Below are 19,208 nucleotides of genomic sequence, written 5' to 3'. Positions count from 1 at the left end.
GAAGAAATATTACCCATACAGCCAGAAGAGTTCAAGAAGCGATTAGTGAAGTTTAGCTATAAGTTTTCAGTTGAGAAAACACCGTTTTTTTCCCCCCTAGAAGTAAAGAAATACACTTGAGGTTTTATGGAATAAATCTGGGCATGGGTGGAGCATGTTCGCAGAGTAGTTGTCAAAAGAAAGAAAATGTTGAATGTGATGTGTTGCTTGTCTGGAATGGAGTGGCGGTAAGATAGCATGGCATCAAAAATGCTATATATAGGTCATCACTGGATTATGGAAGTGTAGCATATGGATCAGCAGCTCAGACATCTTTTCAAAAAGCTAGATGTAATCGAGCACTCAATACCTCCCTGTTGGCAGCGATACAGGTAGAGAGGAAGACAATAGTTAGCATGACATATTGGGTAAATGTACAAGAACATAAGGTCACATCCTTACATCCACATCCTACAAAAAGGTACTCCTATAGTGCTGGGAAAATGAATGAAATCTGAGTACAAGCTTTGGGTGGATAGGCAATGACATGGCGAGCAAGATGGTGTTGCTTGGGAGGGATCTAGGGATGTTTGAGATGGTAAGAGATGTTGAGGAAGGAGTAGATTCAGTTCTAAGTGAACATGATTTAGACCTTCACTGTCTCTGGTCCACACTCCAATCCAGTTGGTGGCGGTAATGCAACTTAAAGTTGGTTGCCAACTGCCATAAAAAAGTCTACAGACGAAGAAGGAACTCTGCTGCTGCATTTTTTGGGGGGGGAGGGGTAAATGCGTCACTTCCGTCTGTAGCTGTACACCACCTTCATATGGTAATGGCGAAAGCTCCTTGCATGTCAAAACGACTTTTCTAGAAAGACCAGGGTCATAAACCAAGAGGAAAACCGTCGCTCAGGAACATAGTTACGGCCATAACGCAATTTTAGATAATAGTCGACTTATTTACTTAATCGGTTTAGCTTGCTAACGTTAGTTAGCTAATCATCACGTTCGTTCCTTTCGGTGCCGGCATTTGCGATTAATTTAGCTAGCTAGTTAGCTGGCGTTAGCAAGCTTCGGGGACGCAATTGTACAGCTTGTTTGATAGTAAGTTACTACTGTCGTCATGGCTAAATGGGGAGAAGGGGATCCACGCTGGATCGTGGAGGAGAGAGCCGACGCAACAAACGTCAACAACTGGCATTGGTGAGTAACGTTAGCTTAGTTGAAGAAAGCACACTGCCTTTCGAGATTGGAAAGGCCTGCTCACTGGCAAGCTATTATCAGACCAAGGCAAGGGTTCCGGAAGTAGCAACACGGTTTAGACTGCTCCCACAACAGTTTTGCTTCGGTACTGCACTGCAGTTTAATTAACGCCCGGCCCAGACTCCCACATAGAGAAGTCAGTGGAAAATGCCTAAAAATACACGTTAGTCATCACCTTTGGGCGGTGGTGGAAAAAGTACTAAATTCTCATATTTGAGGAAAAGTAAATATACCTTAATAAAAAAAATACTCAAGTGAAAGTCACCCAGTAAAATACTAACATATTTCTTGAGTAAAAGTCTAAAAGTATGTTTTTAAATATACCTAAGTATTAAAAGTAAATGTAGTTGCTAAAATATACTCAAGTGTCAAAAGGAAAAGTGTGGATAATTAAAAGCACAATAGTTTTTTCAAATTTTCGGATAGCCAGGGTCACACTCCAATGCTCAGTCATCATTTAAAAACAAAACATTTGTGTTTAGTAAGTCTGCCAGGTCAGAGGCAGTAGGGATGACCAGGGATGTTCTCTTGATAAGTGTGCGAATTGGACCATTTTCTGTCTTGCTAAGCATTGGGCTTCTGAGTGGCGCAGCGGTCTAAGGCACTGCATGTCAGTGCTAGAGGTGTCACTACAGACCCTGGTCCGACTCCAGGCTGTATCACAACAGGCCGTGATTGGGAGTCCCATAGGGCGGAGCACAATTGGCCCAGCGTCGTCCAGGTTATGGGTTTGGCTGGGGTAGGCCATCATTGTAAATAAGAATTTGTTCTTAACTGAGTTGCCTAGTTAAATAAGACATCTAAATATAATGTACTTTTGGGTGTCAGGGAAAATGTATGGAGTAAAAAGTACATAATTTTCTTTAGGAATATAGTGAAAGTTGTCAAATATAAAGAAAGTAATGATACCCCCAAAAACTATTTAAGTAGTACTTTAATGTACACTTAAGTACTTAACACAACTGCCTTGGTATAAAACATTCATTGTGCGTGTGATGTTGGTCCATATATAAACCACGCCCCCAGTGTCTGGTCTGGAGCGTGAAGTCACGAGCTCTGCTGCTGCATAGCAACCTAGCGCTGCCAAAATGCCAGGTCTGTCTGAGGAAGCCTATGTAAATTACGATCGTCAGAACTGCCAAACTAAAACGTTTTAGACGCCCGTTTTGGGCTCTATAATGTGTTTATGATGATCAAGTTCCGTCCCCACAGTGAATTATTTGAACATTTGCTACATTCTGAGGACTACATTTGTCGTCATACAGGACCGTGCTGACAGACCAATCACGATGGGATTGGTCGATGAATCGGTAAGTATATAGGAACCGGACGATATTAGCTATAAATGCCAACATCTGCATTGGCCCGATGTCTAGTTTAACGCCAATGTGCAAAACCGATGTCAAAGCTGACGTTCATACCTATATAACGTAGGTAGATGACGAATGACGCCACGGAGAATCCAGCGCTGCACGTGCAACACAGCATTCCCAACCTAGCCCACAATGTGTTGTGTGGATCTAATTTTCAGTTTCAAAGGAAGATAACAAAAATACCACATGCAACGTTGCAACGTGCAACGAAATCATGCAACGAAATCCATTAACACCAAGATAATGGTATTCATTGCACTTGACTGGTCGAGCCCCAGTACACATTACCAAGTAGGTGATTTTTTTCAGATGTTGCCCTACCGGAGTTACACAGTATTTTTGAAATGAACATCCATGCTACTCACTGCTATTAGCCTCACGACTGACATTTGGATCAGTGGTCAGCCCCATGAGCATGCCAAGTCTGACAGCCCAGTGGGTCGACAAGGATTTCATACTGAGGAAAGCCGTATTGCATGCTCATTAATGTGCTGGTTCTCATACCGCTGCTGCCATTTCAATGGCATTTGAGAACATGTTTGAAGCACGAACACTCCTAGCTCCATTCAAACAACTGACTGGAGAAATAAGCTCAACTGCGTTTGCAGCAGACGTGATACCCTGTCATGGCATTGAAATGCCTGCTCAACAAAAATGCCAACACAGACTGTTGGGTTAACTTGGAAAAGTACTAGAGGCTGTGATCAAACGATTCAGTGGCATTCTCTCTGAGCCTCTTTACTGCTACTTCGATGCAGACTAGAAATAGGGTTTACGTCAAATGTTAGACACAGCTGGACAAGATGGAAAGGGACACAGTGACAGTGCCCCCCGAGGAGGAAGACCCACGACAGAAGAGGCCACGGACAGACAGAGCTGAAAGCTGCTTGACATGTATGATGAAATCCTGGTTGAGAATGAAACGATTGAACAACGAAACAGCACAGCAAGTAAGTGAAAGAAATAGGTTTTACTGGTGATGGGGACATATACGTAAATTACAAAATAACTTCTTGGTCAGTGTGTGTGTGATATTTAACTGTACTAGAATGCTTAAGGACAAAATATTTTTAATCGGGTATCGGTATCAGATTTTTTGGCAAGGAAAATATCGGTATCGCCCAAAAATGTCAAGTCGGTGGATCCCTATGCCATAGACATTAAGGTTGACTCTCTCAGGCAGGGTGTTAATGACCACATTGAGCATGATCTTTTGCTAGTTACTGCCACTTACATCATTAGCGATTTTTATATATATATATATATATATATATATATATGCGCGACTGAAGAGAAGAGCCAACCAAATAGCTAGTTCCAGCATCAGCGAGTGCTCTGGAAAGGCAGTTTGCCAGTTACAACACTAGCATTTTTAAGTATCTTGCTACAGTAGCTGGATCGAATTCTCTGTTAGCTAGCCAGAAAAATGTTGAGTAACATTTACGCTAACTTAGCTGATCAAATCATTTAGTTTATGATGTGAAAATGAGGTAAAAGAACGTTTCAACATCAGATGAGGTGACGTTAGCTCGAGGAAACAATTGTCTATATTATTAACTGGTTATACGACTCCTTGCCGCTCCTTAAATAACGTTAGTTGCTCACTGGACCCTGGCATTCTGTGTGAAATGTTAGCTAGCTAATGAACTAATGTTTTCCCTCTGGTTGATTTTCAGAATGGGAGAATTAGGTGAAAATTAGATGTCGCTTGTTAAACAAAGGGATTCAGGGATCAAGTGGAGCTGGGCCTGGCTTTAAGCTGGATGCCAATAGAGGTGAAAAGGAACACCACACACTTTCCCTCTTTCAATAAGGAGTACGTATTCTGCCCGAAAGAGATCAATTATGCCAACAAAGGGTCTCATGTTCTGCTGCTGGCACATTGTAGAACAGGTGTACACAGGCAGAAAGTGTATAATGTGCAGTGTAACACAAAGATATTGCTTTTGCTGTGTTGAACTTGACCGTACTGTAACACTTTCGTGTGCGTGAGGGGGGATTATTAAATGTTTTACTCCGTGAACATTACTTTTGCACACATGTAACCTTGTGCACTTACTCCATGTCTACTATAGTGGCCACAATAATAGAGCATAAATAGAATGCTTGTTTGTTTCATTCTAGTGCAATATTTAGTGTGTGTGTGGTCACAAGCGTTCTATTATAAAGGCTGTCATCGCTAACTGCAACAATCGAGACTGATCATGTTATTTGTTGTTTAGTTAGTACAGTTAACCTGCATTTCAAGAAGGGATTCCAGCCTAAAAGTCACTAGAAAATTAAAGCAACAAAAAAGGATCCCCGTGTTTGCGTGTCAGTGAAAAAACAAAACAAAAAAAACACCTTTTTGGGCCCTCGCCAGTTTGCATCTCTGAATATTACATGCGCTTCATATTCAAATACTTCCATTTGTTCATTGTATTCACAGAAATGTCCCTGTATTGATGTGTAATATTGTTATTGTTTCAATAAATACGTCCGGCTTCATGTGACATCGGGAGTTTTCCATAGCGCTGACATTCCAAGTATTCCTATCTACTGGTTTTAATGTCTATGGTATAAACTGTATGCAACCCGGATATAGACGGACCACGAATCGGCGTATGCGAACGTGAGTAGATTACTCTGTATAGCATTATTGCTGCTGGAAGGTGAACCTTTGCCCCAGTCTGAGGTCCTGAGTGCTCTGGAGCAGGTTTTCATCAAAGATCTCTGTACTTTTCTCTGTTCATCTTTGCCCCGATCCTGACTAGTCTCCCAGGCCCTGCCGCGGCAGAACATACACACAGCATGATGCCGCCACCATGCTTCACCGTATGGTTTCCTCCAGACTTTGATGTACCTGTACTGTCTCCTCCTCCTGGCTGAGGTCCTTGATAATCTTCTTGGCCTTTTACTCCAGGTGCTGTAAATTTCCTGGGGAGCAGGCTGTGTGCCCCCAATGATGTGTTGGGTTGGCTGGCCCACCTTCTGGAGAGCCCTGCATTTGTAGACAGTGCAATTGTCGTACCAGTCGGTGATGCAGACCGACAGGATGCTCACAATGGTGCATCCTTAGAAGTTAGTGAGGGTCTTAGAGGCCAAGCCAAATGTCTTCAGCCCCCTACACCATACTCTCTGTGTGAGGGGACTATTTCAGGTCGTCAGTGATGTACACGCTGAGGAACTTGAAGGTTTTTACCCTCTCCACTGTACACCACATGCACTGGGGTTAGAGAATAATCAATCATGTTGCTGTGGACACAGGATATTCACACACACACACACACACACACACACACACACTACCTGTTTGACCTCTCTGTGATACTGTAGGCCTACTTATGTTACTTAACTGAGAAATACTATAGCTGTAAATGAATGACATTCACTGCCATAAACCTGTCTCCCAATACATTTATATTAGCTTACACAGACCCAACGTGGACCTTTTTGGCAAATATGTGAAAAAGCGTCCCGTGGTTTGATTTGTCAACGAGCTCAATGTATTCAACACTGGCGGTAACGAGGTGATCCTAGTAAATGATGCCGCTCTGGTATGTTCTTTTGTGAACTGTCTTGGACAGTTTAAAAATTAAAAACAGAATATCTCTTGTCTGGTTCTCTAAGAGCTTTCCACACCTGAATTGCGCAACATTTTCCCATTATTTTTGATTATTTAAAAAATTCTTCAAGCTCTGTCAAAGTGGTAGTTGCTAGACAGACATTTTCAGGTTTTGCCAGAGATTTTCAAGTAGATTTTAAGTTGGAACTGTAACTTGGCCACTCAGGAAAATTCATTGTCTTTTTGGTAAGCAACTCTAGTATAGATGTGGCCTTGTGTTTTAGGTTGTCTTGCTGAAAGGTGAATTCATCTCCCAGTGTCTGGTGGAAAGCAGACTGAACCAGATTTTCCACATTTTGCTTGTGCTTAGCTCTGTTCCGTTGCTTTAAAAACATGTTATCTTGACACTCCCCGGTCAATAACACACAGGCACCACTATGCTTGAAAAAATGGAGAGTGAAACTATGTAATGTGTTGGATTTGAACACTTTGTATTCAGTACAAAAAGCAAGTGAATTGCTTTGCCACATTTTTTGCAGTATTACTTTAGTGCATTGATGCAAACTGGATGCTTTTTTTGGGAATATGTTTATTCTGTACAGGCTTCCTTTTCAGTCTGTAAATTAGGTTAGTATTGTGGAGTAACTACAATGTTGTTGATCCATCCTCAGTTTTCTCCCATCACAGCCATTAAACTATGTAACTGTTTTAAAGTCACCATTGGCCTCATGTTGAAATCCCTGAGCGGTTTCCTTCCTCTCCAACAACTGAGTTAGGAAGGACGCCTGTATCTTTGTAGTGACTCTGTGTATTGATACACCATCCATAGTGTAATTAACTTCACTGTGCAATTATATCTACCAATAGGTCCCCTTTTCTTTAAGAGGCATTGGAGAATCTCCCTGGTCTTTGTGGTTGAATCTGTGTTTAAAATGTACTGCTCCCCTGCGGGACCTTACAATTATCTGTATGTGTTGGGTACAGAGATGAGTTAGTCATTCAAAACTCATATTAAGCTCTTATTGCACACAGAGTCCATGCATTTTAGTATGTGGCTGTTAATCAAGATTCAGGCTTGACATAAAAGGGATTGAATACTTTTTAAATTTATTCATTAGTTGTTGGTTTTTAATCCACTTTGTGGGGTATTATGGGGTATTGTGTGTAGGCCAGTGACAAAAGCACGTCAATTGAATCCATTTTAAATTCAGGCTGTAGCTGAACAACATCTTGAAAAGGTCCAGGGGTGTGATTGTCTTCAGAAAGTAATGTATATTTATTATTATGTAAATAAACCCAATTGAACTATATTTCTGAAGGAAAAATTCACTTGCCTAAGGATAGGTTATTGAAATGGATTACTTTCTTTTGAGTCCATCTAGGGCTATGCACACACTGCTACAATGGAGCTTTACTGGCATGGTGCCAGCAACACCTGGGTTGTGGGTTTGACACCCGCACGGGCCACACATACTGAACATGTCACTGTGCCAATGTTGACAGCTAAATGACCATATCACAGTTTTACTAGTTCATTACACAAGGCACAAAATATGAGCGGTCTGACACGGGGAAGTTCTCAGTAACAAATGCTTGTTTCTGTTACAGAATGCTTTGTTGGGTGACTGTGTGCCCTGATGAACACAACCCAGTTGAATATATGAATTCATTGCGTGTCCCTACAGGACGGAGCGTGATGTGACAGGCTGGTCGACAGACAAGCTGAAGGAGCTCCTGTTGGGGCTGCGCGTGGAGGGCCCCGAGGGGAGCTGCGAGGTCACCGACGTCCCGAAACTGGACGGCGAGGCGTCCATCAACAACCGCAAGGGAAAGCTCATCTACTTCTATGAGTGGAATGTCAAGGCGACGTGGACCGGTGAGTGCAGCACACTCTCACACACCACTCTGTATGGAACTCATGTTGAACATATAGTAAGATGTTTTCTGCAAAAAGTACCACACATTTTGATTGAAACAGAGGGTTTTGAGCTAAACTAAGTGCAGCTTAGCACTCGTTTCCATGGTGATGAGACTAACTTTTATTTATTTTATTTAATCAGGTAGGCCAGTTGAGAACAAGTTCTCATTTACAACTACGACCTGGCCAAGATAAAGCAAAGCAGTGCGACAAAAACAACGGAGTTACACATGGAATAAACGAACGTACAGTCAATAGCACAATAGAGAAATATATATATATATATACAGTGTGTGCAAATGTAGAAAGATTAGGGAGGTAAGGTAATAAATAGGCCATAGTGGTGAAATAATTACAATTTAGCATTAACACTGTAGTGATAGATGTGCAAGTAGAGATACTGGGGTGCAAAATAAATAATATGGGGATGAGGGGATGAGGTAGTTGGGTATATGGGGATGAGGTAGTTGGGTGTGCTATTTATAGATTGGCTGTGTACAGTGATCGGTAAGCTGCTCTGACAGCCAATGCTTAAAGTTAGTGAGGGAGATATGTCTCCAGCTTCTGTGATTTTTGCAATTCGTTCCAGTCATTGGCAGCAGAGAACTGGAAGGAATGGCGGTAAGAGTTGGCTTTGGGGATGACCAGTGAAATATACCTGCTGGAGCGTGTGCTACGGGTGTGTGTTGCTATGGTGACCAGTGAGCTGAGATAAGGCGGGGCTTTACCTAGCAAAGACTTATAAATGGCCTGGAGCCAGTGGGTTTGGTGACAAATATGAAACGAGGGCCAGCCAAAGAGAGCATACAGGTCGCAGTGGTGGGTAGTATATGGGGCTTTGGTGACAAAACGGATGGCACTGTGATAGACTACATCCAGTTTGCTGAGTAGAATGTTGGAGGCTATTTTGTAAATGACATAGTCGAGGATCGGTAGGATGGTCAGTTTTACGAGGGTATGTTTAGCAGCAGCATAAGTGAAGGATGCTTTGTTGCGAAATAGGAAGCCGATTCTAGATTTAACTTTGGATTGGAGATGCTTAATGTCAATCTGGAAGGAGAGTTTACAGTCTTACCTGACACTTAGGTAGTTGTACACATATTCTAAGTCAGAACCGTCCAGAGTAGTGATGCTAGTCGGGCGGGTGGGTGTGGGCAGCGATCGGTTGAAGAGCATGCATTTAGTTTTACTTGCATTTATGCATTTGGGTCCCAAGGTTTTTATATGACCAATCATATTGAGTGGTTAAGAGCAGTTGGAGGCCACGGAAGGAGAGTTGTATGGCATTGAAGCTCGTCTGGATGTTAGTTAAGTGTTCAAAGAAGGGCCAGAAGTTTACAGAATGGTGTCGTCTGCGTAGAGGTGGATCAGAGAATCACCAGCAGCAAAAGCAACATCATTGATATATACAGAAAAGAGTCGACCTGAGAATTTAACCCTGTGGCACCCTCATAGACTGCCAGAGGTCCGGACAACAGGCCCTCCAATTTGAAACACGGAACTCTATCTGAGAAGTGGTTGGTGAACCAGACGAGGCAGTCGTTTGAGAAGCCAAGGCAATTGAGTCTGACGATAAGAATGCAGTGATTCACAGAGTCGAAAGCCTTGTCCAGGTCAATGAAGACGGCTGCACAGTACTGTCTTTGTATTGATGGCGGTTATGTTGTTTAGGACCTTGAGCGTGGCTGATGTGCACCCATGACCAGCTTGGAAACCAGATTGCATAGTGGAGAAGGTACGGTGGGATTTGAAATGGTCAGTGATTTGTTAACTTGGCTTTCGAAGACTTTAGCAAGGCAGGGTAGGATAGATATAGGTCTTTAACAGTATGGGTCTAAAACAGTGTTCCCCCCCTTTGAAGAGGGGGATGACCGTGGCAGCTTTCCAATGTTTGGGGATCTCGGACGATACAAAAGAGGTTGAACAGACTAGTAATAGGGGTGGCAACAATTGTTGTTGTGAAATTGTTAGGTTAGATTGCTCGTTGGTTACTACTGCATTGTCGGAACTAGAAGGACAAGCATTTCGCTACACTCGCATTAACATCTGCTAACCATGTGTATGTAACATAACATTTGATTCGATTTTTTTCAATTTGGGTGGATAATTTAGGAAAGAGAGGGTCCAGATTGTCTAGCCAAGCTGATTTGTCGGGGTCCAGATTTTGCAGCTCTTTCAGAACATTGACTATCTGGATTTGGGTGGAAGAGACGCGGGGCTTGGGCAAGTTGCTGTGGGGGGTGCAGAGCTGTTGGCCGAGGTAGGGGAGCCAGGTGGAAAGCATAGCCAGCCGTAGGAAAATGCTTATTGAAATTCTCGATTAGCTTAGATTTATCGGTGGTGACAACTTTATTATCCCGTACACAAAGACCCAGGGGTTCAGTGAGATGTGGGTGGGTTGTCATAGTATCTGTCTTCAAAGTAGGCTTCATGACATCTCCTGATCTTTCTTTCTCCCCCAGGAACATCAAAAACCGGAATCAAGTACAAAGGGAACATTGACGTTCCCAACCTCTCTGATGAAAATGACATGGATGACCTAGATGTAGGTTATGACAGAATGCCATGCTCTTTCAGGCTAATCGACAGCTGCTAACTGTTGGTTGTAATTTTAGTTACTCTTGAAAAAGTTACATTTGTTTCTTTTCTACTTTATTTAACAATTTTCAGATATGAGAACAGAGAGACATTGAAAACAGTACAACATCCCTAGTCCCTTTCCCCCCCATCCATCCCTCCCTCTCACCCCACCAAGGCTTCATACAAGGACATCACAAAAAAGTAAATAAAAAAGAAAATGAACAATGATGGAAAGAAACTAAACATTCAAGAAATTGTAATGATAGTAATTGGTAATGGCAACATCACTGCTAACTTCCAACTGTAGCACCAACACCATTCTCCAATAGGAGCACCAACAACATCTAGTCGATATCAGTGGGCCCAAAGGGAGTTAAGTTTATTTATTTCCTTTATATGGGTAGAACAAGACCACACCTAACATAACTATGTTTTGTCTTTGTGCTCTTTTTTGGGGGGGGGCACAGATCAGTGTGGTTCTTTGCAAGGATGAACCCAATACACCTCTCACCGAACTCATGAGGAAGGAGGGAGCAAAGAAAGTGCGAGCTGCCCTGGGGAGCTATGTTGGCCACCTGAAATCAGGTGAGGCCATTATTCAAATCTATTTAACTCTATTGCCTGTTCATAGCCATATTTCTATAGGCGATAGTTCAGCTTGATACGAGTTGAATTTGAACGTTTCCGATAATTGCAGAGTTCACTCAGGGCATGATCCTGCCCACGGCGAATGGGGCGGCGAGCAAGCCACAGCCATCGCAGACAAAGGTCAAAGTTGACAAAACCCAGGTGGGTAGCAGTTTCCTTCTTACCTTACGCCTTAATTCTCTAACCTCAATCTCTACCGTTATGGATTTAACAATGGTGGAAACTTCCAGCTAATGTTTACATCAATCCAATACAAACAGAAGAACGGAGAAGAATTGGGACGCAGCCAATGTATCAAGGGGGTAATGATATAAAACCCAACTAGCAATAACAGTGTAAGGAATGTTCCATACATGTTGTGTTCAAGAAGAGGCCAATTAGCAAAAGAAAATAAAGACATTTGTGCTTTTTTTTTTTTTTATCTGCAAAAATGTAACTGAAGTTCATCCCCACCGCCCTTCATACAATGTAAAGCGCCACAATCCATTCCAAAATTAATTTACTCAACTTCCAAGTTTTGGATATCTAGTATTCAGGCTTATCGAGTATTAAAGTACAAATACTGGGACTTCATGATCATGCTTGTCTGTTGTATGTCCACAGATTGGTCCCTCTTCTTCTGCTCCACCATCCAGCACAGGGGTCAAGATTTCAACCTGCAAGTTTAGTCTCAAGGAGACCTTCCTCACCTCACCTGATGAGCTGTACAGAACCTTTATCAACCAAAACGTGAGTGATCAAGTAGTCTTTTCCTTGTTAACAAGCTCAGGTAGAGTAAGAATAGCATTGAGTGCATGTGCTAGTTTGCCTTCTAAAGAAAGGGTTTTCCCATCATTTTTATCCTTTTTTCCCCTGTGGTATTTCACCAGTGCAAACATTTTTGATTAACTCTTGGATTTTACTGTTGCTTTCAATTGGGAATGAGGAGCAACTAGACTTAAACTCTGTAGATTACTTCCGGTTCAGAAATGTTGCCTATTGTAAGATAATGTCCACCTACTTTGAAATTGGTGGCCCATAACTCTTTTGAATCATGACTACAATTGGCTGACAGCTTGTAGGAATCATAGATTTGACTCCTCTGGTCTCCTCTCTGGTAATGCAGATGGTCCAGGCGTTCACCCATGCTGCAGCTGTGGTCGACGGAGAAAAGGGAGGGAAGTTTCAGCTGCTAGAGGGTAGTGTCAACGGAGAGTTTACAGAGCTGGTGAGGACACGTGCCTTCTTGAGATCATGTGTGTTATCCATCAATCGTAACCCATTGTGGAAGAATGTCCAAATATAACTGTAGTTTTTGTTTCCACTTCTTAGGTCCCAGATGAGAAGATTGTTATGAAATGGAGGTTCAAGACCTGGCCATGTGGTAGGTTTCCCCACCTTGCCCAGTTGTCCTCTTGATTTTGTGTGTGCTCCTTTTAACCTCAGTATCTTTCAATATCAACTTTAATTTCAGCATGTCTCCACTTAGGTATTTCTCTTACAGGTAATCTCTACAACACTAACTGCTTTCTCAACTAGCTGCTGGGGACCCACAGGTTTTGCAGACTTTTGTTTCATCCTAGAACTAAGGATAACACTCATAGAGCAAACTGGAAACCACATTTATTGTTGCTGAGGACTTTAACAAAGGAAATCTGAGGAGAATTCTCCCGAAATTCCATGGGGAGAGAGGACACTTGATCATTGTTATTCTCCCTTCCGAGACAGTTAATCCAGAGAATCAGAGCCATCTGTTAGCTAAATTTAGTAATTAATAAATTGGCTACATTTCTTTAAATGGACAATTCTGTGAACTGTCTTGTGCAAGTTTTAAATTGACACTACCTGTTAGCAAAGGTGCCAGCTAGAGATGACATGAAGGAGCTTGCAGGGATTTGTAGTCTTGCGTGATGTCTACTTTGACGCTAATAACATTTTAGAAGCTAAGAGTAAAAAGAGCTGAAAATATTGACGTCAGCTGGTCGAGAGAGATTTACATGGTTATCAAACTGTCACTTATCTATAAGGTCCCTCAGTTGAGCAGTGATTTCAAACACTGATTCAACCACAAAGACCGGGGAGGTTTTCCAATGCCTTTTAAAGAAGGGCACCTGTGGGTAGAATCAGAAAAAATATGGACATTGAATATCCCTTTGACCATGTTGAAGTAATTAATTACACTTTAGATCGTGTATCAATACACCCAGTCACTACAAAGATACGGGCGTCCTTCCTAACTCAGTTGTTGGAGAGGAAGGAAACCGCTCAGGGATTTCAACATGAGGCCAATGGAACTTTAAAACAGTTACAGTTAGAGTTTAATGGCTGTGATGGGAGGAAACATTGTAGTTGCTCCACAATACCAACCTAATTGGCAGAGTGAAAAGGAAGCCTGTACAGAATACAAATGTTTGCAATAAGGCACTAAAGTAAAACTGTCAAAATTGTGGCAAAGAATGAACTTGGTCTTGAATAGAAAGTGTTTTGTTTGGGTCAAATCCAACACATATTTTCAAGCATGATGGTGGCTCCATGTTATGGGTATGTTTGTCATCGACAATGACTAGGTCGTTTTTTTTTTAAGGATAAATTTAAAGTTAAGCACAGGCAAAATCCTAGAGGAAAACCTGGTTCAGTATGCTTTCCAACAGACACTGGGAGACATTCACCTTTCAGCAGACAATCTAAAACACAAGGCCAAATATACACTGGAATTGCTTACCAAGATGACATTGAATGTTCCTGAGTAGCCTAGTTACAGTTTTGATGTAAATTGTCTTGAAAAATCTATGGCAAGACTTGAAAATGGCTGTCTAGCAATGATCAACAACCAACTTGACAGTACTTGAAGAATTTTTTTAAAAGAATAACGTGCAAATATTGTATAATCCAGGTGTGCAAAATTTATAGACTCACCCAGCATGATTTAAAGCTGTAATCGCTGCCAAAGGTGATTCTAACATGCATTGACTCAGGGGGATGAATTCTTATTTAATCAAGATCCAGTATTAGTGTTTAATTTTTTTTTTATTACAATTTGTATAATTTTTCCTCCACTTTGACAGAGTATTTTGTTTAGATCTTTTACAAAAAATGACAAATCCATTGTAATCCCACTTTGTAACAACAATAACAATGTGGAAAAAGTCGAGGGGTGTGAATACTTTCTGAAGCATTGTATTTATATTCTGGATTCTGACATTGCTCCCGTGATATATCTACTTTGGATTTGTTAATTGGACACGTTCTGACATTTCTTGTTTTGATTCTGTGTATTTGTTTGGTATTTGCTAGACATTCTACCACTGATAGACCGATATCTCACTGATTGTATAAATGTGAAGCATCCTGTTGGCGTTTCCGCTCACAACCAAATATTTTATGGAAGCGATAGCAAGCTCACTGGCGGGCAGTGGGAGAAGATGGAACGAGATGGATTTTGGCTGACATTTTGTAAATTCTCATCAATAGTTTTCTGTTCCTAAAAGTAGAATCTGTTATGGACAGAGTTTTGTGCACTTTACCGTTCGCAAAAGTATTAAAAATATATATATTTTTTAAAAATGCGCTGCTTAGGAGTGCAAAAGCAAATTGAGTTATTGTACACTTCCTTAACGGAAATATGCGGTTGTATACTGGAACGCGCCAATAGGATATCGCTAGCGCGTGCTTGGCTCTGCCTGCCTCTATGCTTGTTCTGCCCACTATCACTCATTTGTTCCCGTTAGACCACAGCTTGTCGATTCCATCTTGGTTTAGTTCTAAAAATATGATTCAACTGCACTGTTTGAGCTAGTAACAAGCATTTTGCTGCATCTGTAAAACCTGTAAATCTGACGTGACCAATACATTTTGATTTTAACATACCTGATTAAACTGATCACAGGCTTGATGATTATAGTTGGATCCGGTGTGTTGAAACTGGGCAGGAACAAAAGCCTGCATACCCTGTTGGAGACCCATGACTGGACTTGAGGGACCCTGGATAGTAACATAAATGGCTTGGATATATTGTTTTTGCAACAACTCACTCTGATTTCCCTCTTCCAGAGCACTATGCGACTATCACTCTAAACATGAAGGATCGAGGCAATGAGACTGAGCTGAAGCTGGAATGTAAAGATGTCCCTACTGGAGAAGAGGATAGGACGAAGGAGGGTTGGAAGAGATACTACTTTGAAGCCATCAAACAAACTTTTGGATTCGGGGCCCGACTCTATTGAGATTGACTCTAAGTCATGAACAAAACAAAAAAGAGAACCTGATTATTTAATGTGAATGAATACTCTCTTTGGCACTGTCTCTTGTAGCACTAGCCATACTGTGTGCGTAGACAAACGGTGCCCTTTCCACTTGGAAGACTGGCTTGCAGTGTAAGGGTCAGTGGTTCAAGGCTTCCTTTGAGGTCTGCTTACCACACTGAGTCTAAGCAAAGGAGATGTAGAAACAATCACTCGAATGACAGTATATTTACGTGCTGACAGTATTTGGAATTAATGATCAGTATTCTCTATTCAATTCTGCACATTTTGAAGTGTGTCGTGCTGAAATAAATGCGATTTTTACTGAATTATGTCTTGTGGGTTTAATGATGACTTATTGTGCAAGACTACTGGTTAGTGGCTACCCGATGTCCAGTGATGTTTCTCTTGAAAAAAGGTTGCTCACGCTTGATATTCTTAAGAGATTTTACAAACAGACATCAAAACAAATTGCAGTGCAAATGAAATATGGACAACAAGAGGTACATTTAATTACAAAAGGTTTTGAATTATATTTCCAATATATTATCCCAAGGGTATACAGTTTACCATACCCATTATGCAGGTAGCCAAGCGGGTAAGAGCATTGTGCTAGTAATCGACGGGTTTGAATCCACAAGCCGACTGGAAAATCTGTCGATGTGCCCTTGAACTACGAATTTAAACCTGTCAGTCGCTCTGGATAACGTCTGCTAAATTACTTAATTATGCTAAGACTAGTACTGATGACTTTTTTTGGCGTGCCAAATACATGTTATGCAACACAAACGTACACGAATTATGTCAAAAGCGTTTCGTCTGTCAACGTGTGTAGAACCACAGGCGGAAACATTTTTTGCGACCCAGTGCACGCAAGGAACGTAGTGTGTTTACACACCGGATTGGATGACGTCCTCTACGTTGGTCAATGTCAGCCAACGCGTGCTAGGATAGGTTTATCGGGGAGACCAGGAAGTGGCGGTCAACGGTAGTTTAGCCAGCTGTCTGATAAACTGCGAACGGTATAACAGCACATCGTTGCAATTTATCAACGGGCTTCAAAGACCAGGAACGCGTACCTAGCTAACGAAACTATATGTATATATTTTTTTTAGCTAACATGCTAGCTATCCTGCTAAATATCTTCCATGTCAGCAGTATAAAAAAAAGCATGAGCTAGCTATCGTTAGTTAAACAAACAGTGTACCTACCCTATGCTGCTATCAAATATGTATTTGGTGGGCTTTGTGCTCGTGAATGTTAGTTAGCAGCGTATGCAAGAGGAGAAACCTGTACGTGGATGACTAACATTGGCCACGGAGTTAACTTCGTTAACTAAAGTAGCTGGCTAGCAGTCTTTAGTTTGTAATCGAAATGGATTTTAAAGGGTCATTCAAGACTTCGAGGATGGTTTTGTCCCTGGTCGTTCTCCTTGTATTTTTCTCACACGGAACAGCAGCTGGTAAGTCTTAACGTCAGCTGGGTAGATGTCATAGTTGATACAATTTGACAGATTCTGTAACGCTAGCAGTAGTAAGCTTGTTGACAGTTTTTAGAGGCGCTAACTACCAATACTGTGCAGGAAAGTACTTTCTTTTTCTACGAAGTGGTGTTTTTTGAACGAAAAATGTTTGGATTGTCAGCTGATGCACAATGCCTAATCAATTACATTTTCTTTGTCTTTCTACAGATGAAGAGCTACAGGGGAATCATGATCATGCTCCTGAATTGAAGGTAGCTATAAACACATTTCACTAGTGCTAGGTTCAAATAGGTACCTTGATGTAACAAGCAATATATATACAGTGCATTTGGTAAGTATTCACACCCCTTGACTTTATCCACATTTTTATGTTACAGCCCTATTCTAAAATGGATTAAATAGTTTTTCCCCCACAATCTACAATCTACCCCATAATGACAATGCAAAACAGATTTTAGCAAATGTTTATACAAAAATAAGGAAATATTACATTTACATAAGTACCCTTTACTTAGTACTTTGTTGAAGCACCTTTGGCAGCGATTGTCTTCTTGGGTATGACACTACAAACTTGGCACACCTATATTTGGAGTTTCTCCCATGTTTTGCTGCAGATCCTCTCAAGCTCTGTCAAGTTGGATGGGGAGTGTCTCTGCACAGCTATTTTCAGGTCTCTCCAGAGATCGGGTTCATGTCCGGGCTCTGGCTGGGCCACTCAGACATTCAGAGACTTGTCCCGAAGCCTTGGTTGTCTTGGTTGTGTGTTTAGGGTCATTGTCCTGTTGGAAGGTGAACCTTCACCCCAGTCTGAGGTCCTGAGTGTTCTGGAGCAGGTTTTCATCAAGGATCTCTCTGTACTTTGCTCCGTTTATCTTTTCCTGACTAGTCTCCCAGTCCTTGCTGCAGAAAAACATCCCCACTTCATGATGCTGCCACACTGTAGGGATGGTGCCAGGTTTCCGCCAGACATGACACTTGGCATTCAAAGAGTTCAATCTTGGTTTCATCAGACCAGAGAACCTTGTTTCTCAAGCTGGCTGTCATGTGCCTTTTACTGAGGAGTGGATTCCGTCTGGCCACTCTACCATAAAGGTCTGATTGGTTATTTTTATTTATTGACCTTTATTTAACTAGGCAAGTCAGTTAAGAATATATTCTTATTTACAATGACGGCCAAACCCAGACGACGCTGGGCCAATTGTACGCCGCCCTATGGGACTCCCAATCTCGGCCGGATATGATGCAGTCTGGATTCGAACTTGGTACTGTAGTGGCACCTCTTGCACTGAGATGCAGTGCCTTAGACGGGAGCCACTGCAGAGATGGTTGTCTTTTTGGAAGGTTCTCCCATCTCCACAGAGGAACTCTGGAGCTGTCAGAGTAACTATTGGGTTCTTGATCCAAGGCCCTTCTTAGTCCAAGGCCCTTCTCCCCTGATTGCTCAGTCTGGCTGGGCGCCTAGCTCTAGGAAGAGTCTTGGTGGTTCGAAACTTCTTCCATTTAAGATATATGGAGGCCACTGTATTCTTGGGACCTTCAATGTGGCAGACATTTTTGGGTACCTGATCTGTGCTTCGACACAATCCTGTCTCGGGGCTCTATGGACAATTCCTTCACCCTCATGGCTTGGTTTTTGCTCTGACATGCGCTGTCAACTGTGGGACCTTATATAGACAGGTGTGTGCCTTTCCAAATCATGTCCAATCAATTGAATTTATCATAGTTGGTCTCCAATCAAGTTGTAGAAACATGTCGAGGATGAGTCTCACAGCAAAGGGTCTGAATACTTATTTCAATTAAGTTTTTATTTTTGTTTTTTAATTATACATTTTTAAAAATGTATAAAAACCTGTTCACTTTGTCATTATGGGGTCTTGTGTGTAGATTTATGAGATTTTTTTGTACTTTTCAAAATCCATTTTAGAGTAAGGCTGTAACGAAATGTGGAAAAAGTCAAGGGGTCTAAATACTTCCCGAATGGACATGTCATATATTGATAGACTGGATAGATTCATTACGTCGTCGCAATCTTCGTTCTCTCTACAATTCTATCATCTCTTCCTTCCACAAAATCCTTCTCCATCCTGTCTCCTGACTCTGCATCTTCAACCCTAATCTCTTTCCACCTACTTTCACTCCCAGTGTCCCCTTTCCTCCTGGCCGGCTCAACCCTCCCCTTCTGCTCTTTGGCTGAGTGACTC

General features: G+C 41.8%; 2 protein-coding genes across 3 annotated transcripts in view; both read left to right on the top strand.

Annotated features, from left to right (window-relative positions):
• Nucleotides 1-738: 738 nt before the first annotated feature.
• LOC110521982 (activator of 90 kDa heat shock protein ATPase homolog 1) lies at nucleotides 739-15,853 on the top strand. Its single transcript, XM_021600006.2, has 9 exons — nucleotides 739-1,181; nucleotides 7,844-8,034; nucleotides 10,539-10,621; nucleotides 11,124-11,241; nucleotides 11,354-11,445; nucleotides 11,908-12,033; nucleotides 12,410-12,511; nucleotides 12,616-12,667; nucleotides 15,334-15,853. The coding sequence occupies exons 1-9, from the start codon at nucleotides 1,102-1,104 to the stop codon at nucleotides 15,504-15,506; spliced, it is 1,017 nt and encodes a 338-aa protein (XP_021455681.1). The 5' UTR covers nucleotides 739-1,101; the 3' UTR covers nucleotides 15,507-15,853.
• A 618-nt stretch (nucleotides 15,854-16,471) lies between these two features.
• LOC110521981 (protein sel-1 homolog 1) overlaps nucleotides 16,472-19,208 on the top strand; it is a 75,283-nt gene continuing 72,546 nt past the window's right edge. For both annotated transcript variants that reach the window (XM_036975504.1, XM_036975503.1), the window contains exons 1-2: nucleotides 16,472-16,986; nucleotides 17,215-17,258. In XM_036975504.1, coding sequence (XP_036831399.1) covers nucleotides 16,899-16,986; nucleotides 17,215-17,258 — 132 coding nt within the window. In that variant the 5' untranslated portion in view covers nucleotides 16,472-16,898. The remainder of the gene's footprint in view (nucleotides 16,987-17,214; nucleotides 17,259-19,208) is intronic.

This window comes from Oncorhynchus mykiss, chromosome 4, assembly GCF_013265735.2.
Source record: "Oncorhynchus mykiss isolate Arlee chromosome 4, USDA_OmykA_1.1, whole genome shotgun sequence".
Taxonomy (NCBI): Eukaryota; Metazoa; Chordata; class Actinopteri; order Salmoniformes; family Salmonidae; genus Oncorhynchus; species Oncorhynchus mykiss.
This window is presented reverse-complemented; position numbering and strand designations above follow the sequence as displayed.

What these genes read in the sequence shown, in the direction of transcription:
- LOC110521982 (XM_021600006.2), top strand. Translation starts at nt 1,102, where the DNA reads ATGGCTAAATGGGGAGAAGGGGATCCACGCTGGATCGTGGAGGAGAGA. An exon ending in GAACCTTTATCAACCAAAAC is followed by an intron (nt 12,034 to 12,409) that starts GTGAGTGATCAA and finishes CTGGTAATGCAG; the next exon opens with ATGGTCCAGGCGTTCACCCA. An exon ending in ACGGAGAGTTTACAGAGCTG is followed by an intron (nt 12,512 to 12,615) that starts GTGAGGACACGT and finishes TCCACTTCTTAG; the next exon opens with GTCCCAGATGAGAAGATTGT.